Raw genomic sequence first — 13,996 nt, 5'->3', positions numbered from 1 at the left:
GCATCAAGGCTAAACATAAGCAGCTTTCCTTAGACTGACAACATTCCTGCTACTCCAGTTGTGCCCATACCAAACTGCAAAAGATATCAGCTTTAAAGTCTTTTCCTTTCAAATTTGAAGGCCACCGATCAGTTAAATTATCCCCGACCAGCTTGGGCTTAGCTATCAAACAGTTCTTCCATTTTCATTATCAAGAGAGGAAAAAACATGTAAAATCGGCTTATAAGTTGGCTGTCAATATAACTAATTCTTCTATGCATGTTCCACCAAAAGTAAAACATTGTGTGTGGCGTGGAATGCTCTAATTCGTTGGGTACTCTTCAAAATTTGAGATCTAGGAAGATAGTAGCATAATCAAAATGTCAATAGGAGGATGGAATAACGCTTCATGCATTGTGGTCATGCCCTTTAGCTAGAAATGTCTGGGCTTTGGTGAGAGGCAAAATACAAAAATGGCCTACTGATACAGATATCGACCTCTTTGGTCTGTTTAGTAGAGATTGCGGGGAGTGCAGTATTGAAGATACTGAAATGTGGGCTAGTTATGTTGGTGTGGGCCATTTGGAACTCTATGAATAAACATTACTTTGAAAATACCCAACTCCAGCAAATATTGGATATGGCTCAAATCGTGTTGCAAGATTATAAGAAAGCAAACAGGATTTCTTTGCCCATGTCCAGCAGCAGCCAATTTTCGTTGGAAGTCAAAAGAATCAGTCCACATTTGTATATTTTTTAACTAGGTGATTTATATTGTGTAGATGCTGCTGTAGTTACATGTAACTACACTTGTTTGTAATTGTATTGTACATACTTTAGATCATTAATAAAATTGTGTATCTTTTATCATTAATAAAGTTGCATAATACACTTTTGCAGTGGTATTGACAAGTTATGGGTTAAATGACTTGAGTAAAGAGTTTGTATTTGTGGATTTTTATTTTTATTTTTATTTTTATTTTGTGGCTAAACAATTATAAGGAGAATGAAAAACGTAAATGAAGGACTTGTAAGAGACTGGAGTATGAAGGATTGTTAGTTGTTTCTCAATTAGTGGTGTAGAGATTGTGATAATAATAGCTTTGAAACTTTTCTTTTTCATGTTTTTTTTTTTTTTTTTTGAGAAGAAGGTTTGAAGCTTTATTGTGTTAAATAAATAAAGTTATTTATCTTTACAGTGTAAGGATAGAAATAGAAAATAACCTTAATTTCTGACTTATAGTTTCATCATAAAAACAAATTACAAGATATTACTTCCGTCAGTTGCACTTTTCTCCATTGTCTTTTAGGAAATTGCACACAGGAGATAGTTTTTTTGTTGTTGTTGTTGTTTTTTTTTTTTTTTTTTTTTAAAAAAGGACAATCTTTTTTTTTTTTTTTTGGAAAGCAAACCCAATTTTAATTAATTAGAAATAGAAATAGAATCCAAATACAAAGCCTCTAAGGCTGGTGGTGGTGAATCTTCCAACCAAATAATATCCTCACTAAGATGCCTAGCATAGCGAGCTAGAGAATGTGCTACACCATTGGCACTACGTCTGATACTACGAAATTCCACATGTTGCAAACTTCTAGCCATACAACGAATATCGTCATAGAGTTTCCCCAGTCGAGACCAATCTGCTCGAGCTGAAGAGATGGAATTCATTACATTCGTATTGTCTCCTTCCACCATCAACTTTGAGACAATCTTGTTAAACTCAAGGGATTGAGGTTTTTTATTTTTAGCATAAATTTTGCATAAAATTCTTGAAATTATAATAATAAAAATATTAAATAAATAATTTAAATTGAATTAAAACACTGAAACAGAAAGATAACTATGGCTAGAGTCTTAAAAGAAAACGAGAGACAAGTCTATTAGTGTTGGTAATAACACATGTATAAAAAGATAAATTACAATTAAGATATACATAATAAAGATTCAAATTATTTGCGTTCATAATTTAGATATATATTAAACAAAATATGTATATATACATTAGTGGTGGAATAGAGTGACCAAAACAAGTCCCCTTCCCCTCACCTCTTTCGAGCGGAACTAGGTATTTTTACCATCACTAATCCCATTGCAAGCTCGGCTTGAGCTACCTAAAAATTTTGTAAGCAATAGTAGATCTTAATTTTTTTTATTGGTTAAAGTTAATTTTAATCATGGAAGGGAGAGAGTCTTATTCCCTCTCATTCACTCAATTATTTTCTCCCTTAAAACCACCACCAAGCCCCCCCCCCCCCCACAACAACCCCTTTTAATCTTGATTTAATGAACCATATAAAACCACTTCAACAATTGGTTTAACACCCCCCCCCCCCAAAAAAAAATCTAAGCTACCCTATCAATTTCCTCTCATTCACCCAATCTTTCTCATCTAAAACCCTAACAATCCCTTTCGAACTTCACTTCAATCACTCAAACCCTTAATAAAATCCTAGAAACCCCCCAAAGGCAAAGGCCATAACCTAAATGATCTCATCTTTATTGCCAAATGTCAAACCAATTCTTCTAAGATGCAAGAACTTACATGCTTACTGACACACCTTTGGATGGAAAATATCCTAAAAAATCTGATTTTTTTTAGAATAAAAAGAACACATCTGAGGAGGTTGTGCCTCTCCAAATAGAGTTGAGAGTATAACCGAAATAGAGAAAAAGATGGAGAAATTTTTGTGTAAAAAATTAATAATAAATAAATAAGTATATTTAAATAAAAATTGAGAAAGAATTGAGAATGTGATGCATTTGAACTAAAATTTCAGTATGATATAAATGTTCTTTGTCACTCAAGTATCAAATTATAAAGGGTAAAAAATCTTAGCTTTAATTTTAACAATAATAATAATAAATAAATAAATAAATAAATAAACCACCTAATATTTTAGGCTTTTTAGCTTATTATACGTGGGAAGTCTAGAGGCCCAACCCAAATTCAAATTTTTAATGTCATTAAAATTTAAATCTAGTCACCATCCACTTCTCTTCAATCATAAAGTACCTCTCTCACTCTCTCTGCCCTCTCTCTCTCTCTCTCTCTCTCTCTCTCTCTCTTCCCCAAACAGTGATCTGGGAAGTGGGAGGAGGTTCAGGGTTTTGTTCAGAGGCTTTGAGGAGAAGAGTGGGTATGCGAAGGAGGACCTGGGGCAGCATAGGGAATGAGTTCATGAGGGGTTCCGCCATTTGAGGAGGAAGAAAAAGAGGTGGGACTTTCATTTCTTTTCTTCTTCTTTTTGTTTTTTGTTTTTTTTTGGGTTAAATTGAATTTTCTTTTGGATAGTTGTTGTAGTTTTGTTTTGTTTGGCTGGAAATGGTTGTGGGAAGGTTCAGTTGGGGTTTAAGGTTTCGGTTTGTGTTTTTTGATAAGTTTTCGATGGAAATGGTTCTGTGATTTTTAATTTTAATTTTTGTGGAAATAATGGGTTTTTTATTATTATTATTATTTGAAATGATGGTGGTGATTTTTTTTGGTTTAGTTTTAAATGGTTCTAAAAAGATATAGTAGGTTTCTGTTATGAGTAAACTCGACACTCTTTGCCTAATGATTCTAAGATCATAAAAATCAATCTTTTCATATGGCGATTTATTTATCACTGAGTCACTCTTAAGGGTTCTTCTGTTTTCCAAAAGAATGGTAGAGTTTCTAAACCTCAGCTTGTTTACATTGGTCAAAAGAATGTTTTAGAGGAGGAACTTCTTGACTGTTGAGACATAGTTTAGCGCTTGAGAACAATAAACTCATTCGGGAATTGACTATGATGGCTTTTCCCAATAAATGTAGTTCTTATATGTGTAATATATAAAAATAAAAAATAAAAAAGTCATGTCAATTAAGGAAATAGGGGAAGAGTATGACTTCGAATAAAATATGAGGTCCGAAAAGAGTACATGTGGCAGACCTTGACTAGTCTGTTGAGATCGAGGATCCATACCGACCCCAAATTTTTGGAATTAAGGCTTTCTTGTTGTTGTTGTTGTTCCTTTTCTTTGGCTAGTGTGTTGTCAAAGGTTGAATGCCTGAAGCTCTTAAAATTAATAATATCTGATTTAGTAATATTCATTAATAGGATCTAGGATGCACGGATATTTCATTTTTGCTCATATTCACGCATCTGATACGTATCGTACCAGTATCGTACTGGATACCTCTAAGATACATACCTTGTCTTTTTTCTTTTCTTTTCTTGAAAAGAAAGTACCAATACGTCCCGAATACACCTGTGATACAGCTTGAATACCATTGTAACTCAACCCCCAATAGTGAGAGATAGCCAAAACTTGTAAAAAATTTCATTTATATTGTTTATATATTAGTTTCAATGTTGAACACTTATCTACTTATCGTTTATCTACTTTTTTTTGGATCTTGGTTTGTATTCTAAACATCCATTAATGGCAATGGATTCACTTTATCATGCATTATTGCTCTTAAATTGATATATGCTTAACAATATGTGAAAAATAAATGCTTAATAATACATTAAAAATATAAATAAAATATATTTAATAAGTAATTAATACACGTATCCCTAACATATCGTACCCTAGGTTTTTCAAGAATGTTGTGTCCCTGTACCCATACCCATGCATCTTAGATTAGCATATTCTACTTTGTTTTATACATTCCCTGTAGAGGTCATCTTTGGCTCAGGTTTTTAATGTAGTTCACATTGTCAGCTTTAAAAAATTGAATTGCAGAACATGTCAATCGCAAAGGAGGTGAAGGCTAATGACACAACAGCACAAAAAATGTTCAGCAAGGGGACACTAGTTGAGGTTAGCAGTGATGATGATGGTTTTGAAGGTGCTTGGTTTGCTGCAACTGTCGTTAAAGCAGTGGGAAAGGACAAGTTCCTTGTCCAGTACCAGAGCCTGAGGACTGATGATGATTCAGGCTTTCTGAGAGAAGAGTTTGATACCCTGCATATTAGGCCATGTCCACCAGAAACTCTTGTTGTTGATCGTTTTAGTCTTTTTGAAGAAGTTGATGCTTTGTACAATGATGGGTGGTGGGTGGGTGTGATTTCTAAGGTTCTTGGTGGTTCAAAATACTTAGTTTACTTTAGGGACACAGATGAGGAAATAGAGTTTAAGCATTCTGACTTAAGGCCGCATCAGGACTGGATTGATGGAAAATGGATTATGGCTTCCCAGGTATGACTTCTCTATACTTGAAACTTGAGAACCTTTGTTGATCTCATTTTGTACATTGGTGTTAAATGGGGTTGTCCGTTTTGCAAACTTGGCATGGCTTGCTCAATGTTACTAGTAATTTAAGGTAAGTTCACAACCATTTGGTCAAATTCAGGTTTTGGGCGGGGAGCTAAATAATTGACAGTGCAAAGTTCGGTTATTATCCAAGATTTTCTCTTTGAAACTTGAATTTAATTAATTATTTTTAACTCTGCCACAATCCACCTATTTGGAAAATTTGGAAGCTGGTCAAAATAAAGTGAATTAAAAGAATAGAAAAGAGGTAAACCTCAGTGAAATTTGCTAAAGCCTTGGCCAGCCTGTTGTGATTCTTTGATCTAAAAGTATTATCTGATAAGCTGCCCCACCAACCATAAGAATAGACTACTCCATGCATGTGAGAATGCAATGGGAAGGAAGTGATTGTCACTTTTTTTTTACCTATATGATTCTTTTTCCTTCTAATTTTCTGTTTCTGACCTTGCACAAGTTAAGTATTATTTAACCCAAGCAATCCTATATATATATATATATGGTATTGAATTTATATTGATGGTTGGCATATTAATTCATGTCAGGCTCTGATGAAGTTGCTTTACTTGTGATTGCTTGAGAAATCAAGGAGGCATCCCTTGTGTACCAGGAAAGATTGCATTACATCTGAAGGACTCTGCTTCCTGAAGCAGTGGAAATCAACTGATGATTTTTTGATAAACAAATTGCAATTTTTAGTAGTCATTTTCAACTTGGTAACCTATCATTAGGCATTCTCAACGATTTGTTTAGACTTTACCAATTAATTGGAAGCAGAGTTTGACTTTATGATCCAAAGCAAAAAGCTAATGATGTCAGGTAAATTCTTGTATTGTATTGGCAACTGACCAGCGAGTCAGTGACTGTTCTCAATTTCTTTTTTTTTCTTTTTTTTGAGAGGAAAACTCAATTCTCATTAAACTGGATCCGAAATTGAAGTACAACAGAGGGGAGAAAGGACAAAATATAATAAACTAACATTTCGCCCTATCAATGATGAGCAGACTGCAGCAGCAAAGGTGGGTCTATTCCTTCCCATGACTGAGTAGCCCCAGCAACTTTTGCCAACTGTGCTAATTCATGCGCAGCTCTGTTGAATTCCCTTTTCAGATGCTTCAAATTCCAGCTTCCAAACGCCCTTAGTAAGCCTATGATTCCCTGAATAATGGAACCCAGCTCTCCCATGTTTGAGTTCGTATTGATAGCCTGGACAACTGACAAAGAGTCCGACTCAATGACAACTTGATTGAGTCCTCTTTCACGGGCAAGAAGGATACCTTCTTCGACTGCAAAAGCTTCAGTTGTTTCTGCTCCATACATTCCATTCAACACCATGGTTTTTGCTACTACTACCCTGCCCTTGCAGTCCCGAATGATCACACCCACACTGGACAGCCTTCTATTCTCATCAATTGCACCATCAACATTTATCTTATAAAAACCCGGAGGTGGTGCTGTACACCCAATGTGTTCCTGGCAATGCTCAACCTGCAAGCTGGTCAAAAATACGATTGGATATTGTTTCTTTCCCATGTTTGGCATTCTACTTTGGTACAAACCTTGTGCTGGATTCTAGCATGAAATCATGTTCCTGACTGTAACATCAATGTTACCTCTCGAGCCACAGATGTTTATGTTGTATAGCAAAGTACCACCCATAAACCAACCCATGCATCATCACAGGAGGTGAGTCTGTAATGGGGTTAAAGAGGCTTTTTATGTTTTGGATCAATCAAATGATTTGTCAACCATCAAAGATTCAAAGATGCGAAATTAGGTTCATAGTTCATACAATCTTGGGCCATCAGGCTATACTGGGGCACTACTCATTTAGCATGAGTAGCAAAATGAGTGTGAATGTCTGGTGCATGACATCCCACAAAATATATATAATTCAACAAAGGTGGGTTATTCAGCCGATTAACAAGGATGAGGGGGGGAAAAATCTCAAAAAAAGAAGGAAGAAAATAGTTAGATGTGCATTTTATTTTATTTTATTTTATTTTTTTTTTTTTTTTTGACAAATGAGCTCGGGTGTATGTAGTCTTTTGTTTGTCTCACACACATGAAGTTATTACAAAAAGAAATCCTATGAGAGTAGCTCTAAAATGCTGACAAAAAATTTCGAATCCAAAATCTCATAAATATCATGAAGCCTTATAAACTATTATATCAACTTTTGGGGGCAATATTATTTTAAAGAATAGAATATTAGTGACAGCAAAGGCCCAAAAACACAAACTTGAGGGGTCCACTAATGATTTGGTAACCATATGGGTCCTATATTTTTATAATATACTCCCTTACAACAACATACCAGACAGGAACACATCATAAACTGAAACAGACTTACAGGCCCATTATCTAACAAACCGAACTCACTAACCAACAAGACCAAACTATAAAAACTTGATGAAGACCTTCTTGGAATGCCCAGATTTCTGTTAACAGTCGCATTTTGGGTCCTCACTTGGCATGGAATTATGAGCACTAAAAGACTACTTTCTACGGCTGATTTCCATGCAATCCCACCCATTATCCGAAACTCCCTTCAATGGGCCCACAACTCCACTGCCCAATCGAACACACCTTTTTTACCAAAGGGTCCTTCCGTATTAGCCACAAACCTTATCAAATCATACTCTGAAAGGGGCTTAATAAAAGAGGCCCGGATACTGTTCGATGAAATGCCTGAGAGAGATGTGGTTGCATGGACTGCCATGATTGCTGGGTACACGTCTTGCAACCACTACAGCCATGCATGGGCTATGTTCTGTGAGATGGTAAGGAATGGAGTGGAGCCAAATGCTTTTACTTTGTCCAGTGCTTTGAAAGGTTGTAAGAGCATGAAGGCTCTTTCATATGGGGCATTGGTCCATGGCTTGGCCATCAAGCATGGCATGAAGGAGTCTATGTATGTTAATAATGCACTCATGGATATGTATGCTACGTGTTGTGTTAGCATGGATGAGGCATGCATGGTCTTTCAGGAGATAGATGTTAAAAATGCTGTTTCATGGACTACTTTGATCACTGGTTACACTCATAGAGGTGATGGCTATGGTGGGCTTCGAGTTTTCAGGCAAATGTTGCTGGTAAGTAGTTGACACAACCTCAAATTCTATGAAAACACTTGGGTTCCAAAGCTCACTTTTTATTGTGTATCTACAATTGAAAAGGTTTCAATTTTTAAAAAGAATTCAGCTTTATATATCTCACAGTATACATTAAGTTCTTGAATTTATTTGACAAACAGGAGGAAGCAGAACTCAACCCATTTAGCTTTTCAATTGCTGTTAGAGCTTGCACCTCAATCGGCTCATACACTTTGGGCAAGCTAATACATTCAGCAGTGATTACACATGGGTTCGATACCAATCTTCCTGTCATGAATTCTATACTAGACATGTATTGCAGGTGTGGTTGTTTATCGGAGGCAAATCAGTATTTCCATGAAATGAATGAGAAAGATTTAATTACATGGAATACCTTGATAACTGGTTATGAAAGGTTGGACTCTACTGAGTCTTTACATATCTTTACACGAATGGAGTCAGAAGGTTTTAGTCCAAATTGCTTCACATTTACTAGTGTTACAGCTGCCTGTGCAAATTTAGCAGTATTGAATTGCGGACAACAGGTTCATGGAGGAATTGTTCGCAGAGGCCTTGACGGGAACTTGGCATTGGCTAATGCAATTATTGACATGTATGCCAAGTGTGGGAGCATTAGTGATTCACGCAAAGTTTTTAGTGAAATGACTTGCAGAGATTTGGTCTCTTGGACTACTATGATGATTGGATATGGGGCTCATGGATATGGAAAAGAGGCTGTTGAATTGTTTGATGAGATGATCAGGTCCGGTATTAGACCTGATAAGATTGTGTATATGGCAGTTCTGAGTGCTTGCAGCCATGCTGGACTTGTAGATGAAGGTTTGAGGTATTTCAAATCAATGGTGGGTGATTATAATATTTCTCCAAATCAGGAGATTTATGGCTGTGTAGTGGATCTGCTAGGGCGTGCAGGGAGAGTTGAGGAGGCTTATGAGCTAATAGAGAGTATGCCATTTAAACCTGATGAGTCTGTATGGGGGGCACTTCTTGGAGCTTGTAAAGCACATAAGCTTCCGAATTTGGGCAAATTGGCAGCTCGCAGGGTTTTAGATTTGAGGCCAAATATGGTGGGGACTTACGTGATGCTGTCAAATATATATGCAGCTGAAGGTAAGTGGGGGGAGTATGCAAATATGAGGAAGCTGATGAGAGGGATGGGGAGTAAGAAAGAGGCAGGGAGGAGTTGGATTGAGGTAAGAGACCAGGTTTATAGTTTTGTTGTTGGAGATAAGATGGGTTCTCACATAAAGTGGGTGTATGGAGTTTTGGATTTGTTGATTTGGCATATGAAAGAAGCAGGGTATGTACCAGATTTGGATTGCTTAATACATGACCAGGAAGATGCAACTTGAAAAAAATCTGAAGTTGTGGGGTGGTTTGAATACCATATTGATAAAGGTGGAATGATTCTAGAACAATTTTTGGTTATTCCACACAACTTTAAATTGGGTATATACAGACAGAAAGAAGTAGGAATTGTGTATGAGGGGATTTGATATTCCTCTTGAAACTTTCAATTTTGATACATTTGAATCCAGTAAGTGGCAAAAAAGAAATGAAGAAGAAACTTAGCAACATCAAAAAAGGGCATTGTTTAATTAACCTGTACTAACAATTTAAGATATTCTTTTAATTAACTCTTCATTTTGTGCTGCAACCAAATTAAAAATGATAGATAGTGTCAATGTACTAAGTTGTACTGTTAGTATTGTTTGGTTATGCAATATCTACATTCTTTCCCTCTTCAAATTTATTTCAGTTGCGCTCTTTTGTAGAAGATGGAGTAAGAAATGAAGAGCATTATCAAGAATCGAGAAATATAGTGTAATATAAATATGGTGTCAGCATTTTAAACATATGGCAAGTATAAGCAGGAACAGACCAATCAGAGAGGTATAAGCCAATTAGACAGTGGAAAACCAATTCTTGTGCTGCTGCAAACTTCAAAATTGAAATAAAACAGGGTCCTGCATAAACAATTAAAAGGAGTGAGCTTAACCCCCATTTTTTTTTCTTAGTTTTTTTTTTTTTGGGATGGGAGGATCACTCATTATAATCCAACATACATGATACTAATTTCAGGGAAGAACCATCTTCCTGGCGAGTACATATCTCAATCAAAAAGACCTGCAACATAAACAGCAGTACATTTAACTTGGCGACAGTATTTGTGCAACAACATTGAAACAGCTGAATAAACCCGCTTCAAGGAATCACACACACACAAACACATCATTCATTGAATAATATTCCTACAATTATGCCTCTACATGTCACCGCTTGTATATACCAGTGTCCAAGCTCACCATAGAAACCGATTCTGCCAAAACACATTCCCAATGCATTCGAGTTTCTAAAGGTAATCTAGTTCTCTGGAGAAATTCCACAGTATTTCCAAATGTGATAGTGACTTGACTTCAAACAGTATTATACATTGGATGCATTGTCATTTGTGCCCTGGAAATACAACATGTATTCCCCAACCATTTGACATCAAGTGCGGTAATGAATGAATCCATCAATGGTCTATCTGTAGCATTTGGACAACAAATGGAGTTTTGCTTATCGGAAAAGTCTACCGTTGATAAGTCTTAACCCCAAATTGTCATTTTTGTCTCACACAACTCATACGCTCACTCTCCACCTTACTCTTATAAGTTATAAGAGAATGAAGTGTCATTTGAACTAGAGCTTATTGAACCATTGGCTATTTTTATCTAGCACAATTAAGGCACAAGCACTACATTCCTTCAAGTCTCACAAGGGAGATGTATCAATAGTCATCCCTGATTGTATAGCACATGATTGTGGAATGTTAAAAGATAGCAAGCTCTGATTGATTAAAGTAGACTGTTGTGCAGAGAGGAATAATCAAATTTTTGTTAAAAGGATTTTCACATTCACGTGAAGTTGTGATAATAGAATAATTTTAAGCTATGCTTTTTTATTGTAAATATATAATTCTTGTAGTTGGCATCAGCTTGGTACTTCGGTTCAATGCAATGATGGAGATGGGATAGTGGCACTGATATTACTAGGATTTCAGGGTGTAAGGATTGTGAACAGAGACAAGAATAAGTTTGTCACGTTTTTGGATTGTGAATATATAATTCTTGTAGTTGTCATCAAACATGAGTTGTAGTTCCTTTTTGCATATCTCAATAATCTCTCAAGCTTTCTCAAATTTTTGTACCCAAAATTTCTCACTGAAATTGGTACTGACATAGCTGACTAGGAGGACTGCGTTTATTTTTTTAAATACCTGCCACGACTGAGAGAATAAACAAAAATTTTAGTCGAAACATTAGTTATTAATTTATTATTACAAGCATCATAAGTTTTTTAAAAAATTTAAAATTCTAGCTAACACTCCACAGCAAAAAAATTTTTTTTTTTTTTTTAATATGAATCTATTACCATAAAAGAGAAAAGTGTTACACTTTTTTATTCAATAAGTGTTAACACTTTTTGAATAAAAATTCTATTTTTATATCCTTGATTAGCATTGTAAATGAAAAACCATTGCACTATGATACATCCACTGATCCAACTCAACCAAATGAAATCCACCACTATTCCACATCTATAAACAACAATTCCTCTATGCCCAATCTAGCACAAAACAAAGCAAGCCAACTCAAACCCCAGGCCCACATTAAACACTTGCAATTGCCCAGCCAAACGATATAAAAATATAAATACGATAAAACAAGAGAAAAGAAAACCTTTTTTTTTTTTTTTTTTTGATAAGTAAAGTAAGAAATTTTATTAAAAAAATCAATCAAGTACAGTAGTACACTATGAGAGAAAAGAAAACTATTAAACATAATTACTGCAACATGGAGAAGTAACACCTTTAAAACAAGCATAAAACATCATTGTTTCATACCCTTTTTTCGTGGTTTATGTAAAGACTAATCAATTACTAAGAAATGGCATATTGCCTTCTCTAACACACCAATTATATTTCTCTAGTTGAATCCATGGGTAGCAAATTATTCATTGTTCCAGAATTGAGATTTCAAGTGGATTGAAAATAAATAAATGTCATAATTAATTTGCTAAATCCAAATCATCAAATACAGTATCACTTGAAGTTCTAGTCATGTTTAAGACAACCTGATCTTATGCTTGCTAGTAGCTGCATCCATTTCTTCAACAAGATCAACATAAACTTCATTATTGGCATATTTGGATCTGTAGTTCTCCGTGGAACACAGGATGCTATTGCATCAATTTCAAGTTGGTCACTCCCTCCAAGAAACCATGTCTTTCTCAGGCATCTCATTAAACAACTGAGAAGCCTCAATCACATGAACTGTCCTGCCCAACTACACAATCAAAGCATTCAAAGCAATCGTATGCCTTTCTGGCATCATATAATATATACGCTTGGCATTATCCACACCTCCAAGATTCTGAACAGAACCTGCCAAACATGAATGATGAAACCGAATCCAAAACAAGACTTTCATCAAACTGACCAGTTTGGCATTTTCCAAGATGCAGGGAAAAACGCTTTGGAAATCAGCCCATTATTAATATTGTCAGTTGGAGGTTCAATTTCATTAGTCTTTTAATGAATTCTTCCCTACCCACCTATTTCGGAAACAAAAATTCTAGACCTGCATATAAAAATAAAAATAAAAATAAAAAACTCACAATTTTTATTACAATTATAAATGTAACATACTAGGAGTGATAGAGAAAAAATATATAAAAGTGACTGCCATTGTAGCAAAAGTTGTGGTCATGAGTGATAAGGTGAAATACTAAAACAGAGAGGTGGTAAAGCAACTCTCCATGTTGGAGTTAATAAAGTGTGATGCTGCTCTATGCGGCTCTCAGTTATTTTTTTAGTCATTGTGGTTTGAGATTAGAGGGTAGTATTATTGCAGATATAGAATGGTTGTTTAGTAAGGTGTTTTGAATAACAATTTTTAGTATTAAAACAATATTACACGTATTTTTACACATTTTTTTACCCACATATATTTTCAAAAAATACAAACAACGTTACAAAAATAACATTACCAAATTGCCAGAGTTTCTTACAGAAATTTATTTGAGATTTTGTAGTTTCTATTGGGTGTATAGAAGAGTTAGCTTCTCATGTGCTCTGCAGATGGACTTTAAAGTTGTTTAGATTTTGGTAGTATTCCACTGAATTTTATTGAAGCTTCTTGAGAAGAATTCATGTACTATTTTGATGCTTTGATTTAATAAAAGTTTACAGAAAGCCCTGGCTAGCATGTTGCTATTCTGTGAACAAAAAATCGAGTAATTCTTAGGTACTCCTAGAGCACGGAAAATAGTGTTTTTTTCTCTCACATTTATGGTGGGATCCATCATGAATGTAAGAGAAGGGAACATCATTTCACTATATTCCAGGACTACTTAAGAATTTTCTTATCACAAGGAGTATTTAATTAGCTACCTGTCAGAAGATTATGACTCCTCCATGTGTTGTGTGTGGGGTGTTGGTGGGAAAGGTTGTTTCATAATGTGACAGTTTTATATTTTCAATGGAGTAACACAGTTTTATTTTTTTTAATGAAGTACTATATAATAAACAGGACTTAAAAAGTGTATTACTGTAAAATATATATCGTATAAGGCTTAAGAGTATATAACTGTAGGATGATAGATAAAGTGGTCAAAA

General features: G+C 35.2%; 2 protein-coding genes across 4 annotated transcripts; both read left to right on the top strand.

Annotated features, from left to right (window-relative positions):
- Positions 1-2,943: 2,943 nt before the first annotated feature.
- Positions 2,944-6,007, top strand: LOC115981947 (protein AGENET DOMAIN (AGD)-CONTAINING P1-like). Of its 2 annotated transcripts, none has more exons than XM_031104395.1 (3): positions 2,944-3,195; positions 4,691-5,146; positions 5,764-6,007. In XM_031104395.1, the coding sequence occupies exons 2-3, from the start codon at positions 4,694-4,696 to the stop codon at positions 5,788-5,790; spliced, it is 480 nt and encodes a 159-aa protein (XP_030960255.1). In that variant the 5' UTR covers positions 2,944-3,195; positions 4,691-4,693; the 3' UTR covers positions 5,791-6,007. The 2 variants fall into 2 exon arrangements, with proteins under 2 accessions (XP_030960255.1, XP_030960254.1); XM_031104394.1 differs by having other exon boundaries at positions 4,670-5,146.
- A 1,563-nt stretch (positions 6,008-7,570) lies between these two features.
- LOC115979376 (putative pentatricopeptide repeat-containing protein At1g56570) lies at positions 7,571-10,083 on the top strand. Of its 2 annotated transcripts, none has more exons than XM_031101400.1 (2): positions 7,571-8,313; positions 8,451-10,083. In XM_031101400.1, exons 1-2 carry the CDS (start codon positions 7,648-7,650, stop codon positions 9,684-9,686), a joined length of 1,902 nt encoding a protein of 633 aa, XP_030957260.1. In that variant the 5' UTR covers positions 7,571-7,647; the 3' UTR covers positions 9,687-10,083. The 2 variants fall into 2 exon arrangements, with proteins under 2 accessions (XP_030957260.1, XP_030957261.1); XM_031101401.1 differs by having other exon boundaries at positions 7,572-8,313; positions 8,475-9,686.
- Positions 10,084-13,996: the final 3,913 nt, after the last annotated feature.

Source organism: Quercus lobata, chromosome 3, assembly GCF_001633185.2.
Source record: "Quercus lobata isolate SW786 chromosome 3, ValleyOak3.0 Primary Assembly, whole genome shotgun sequence".
In the NCBI taxonomy this organism is placed as follows: domain Eukaryota; kingdom Viridiplantae; phylum Streptophyta; class Magnoliopsida; order Fagales; family Fagaceae; genus Quercus; species Quercus lobata.
This window is presented reverse-complemented; position numbering and strand designations above follow the sequence as displayed.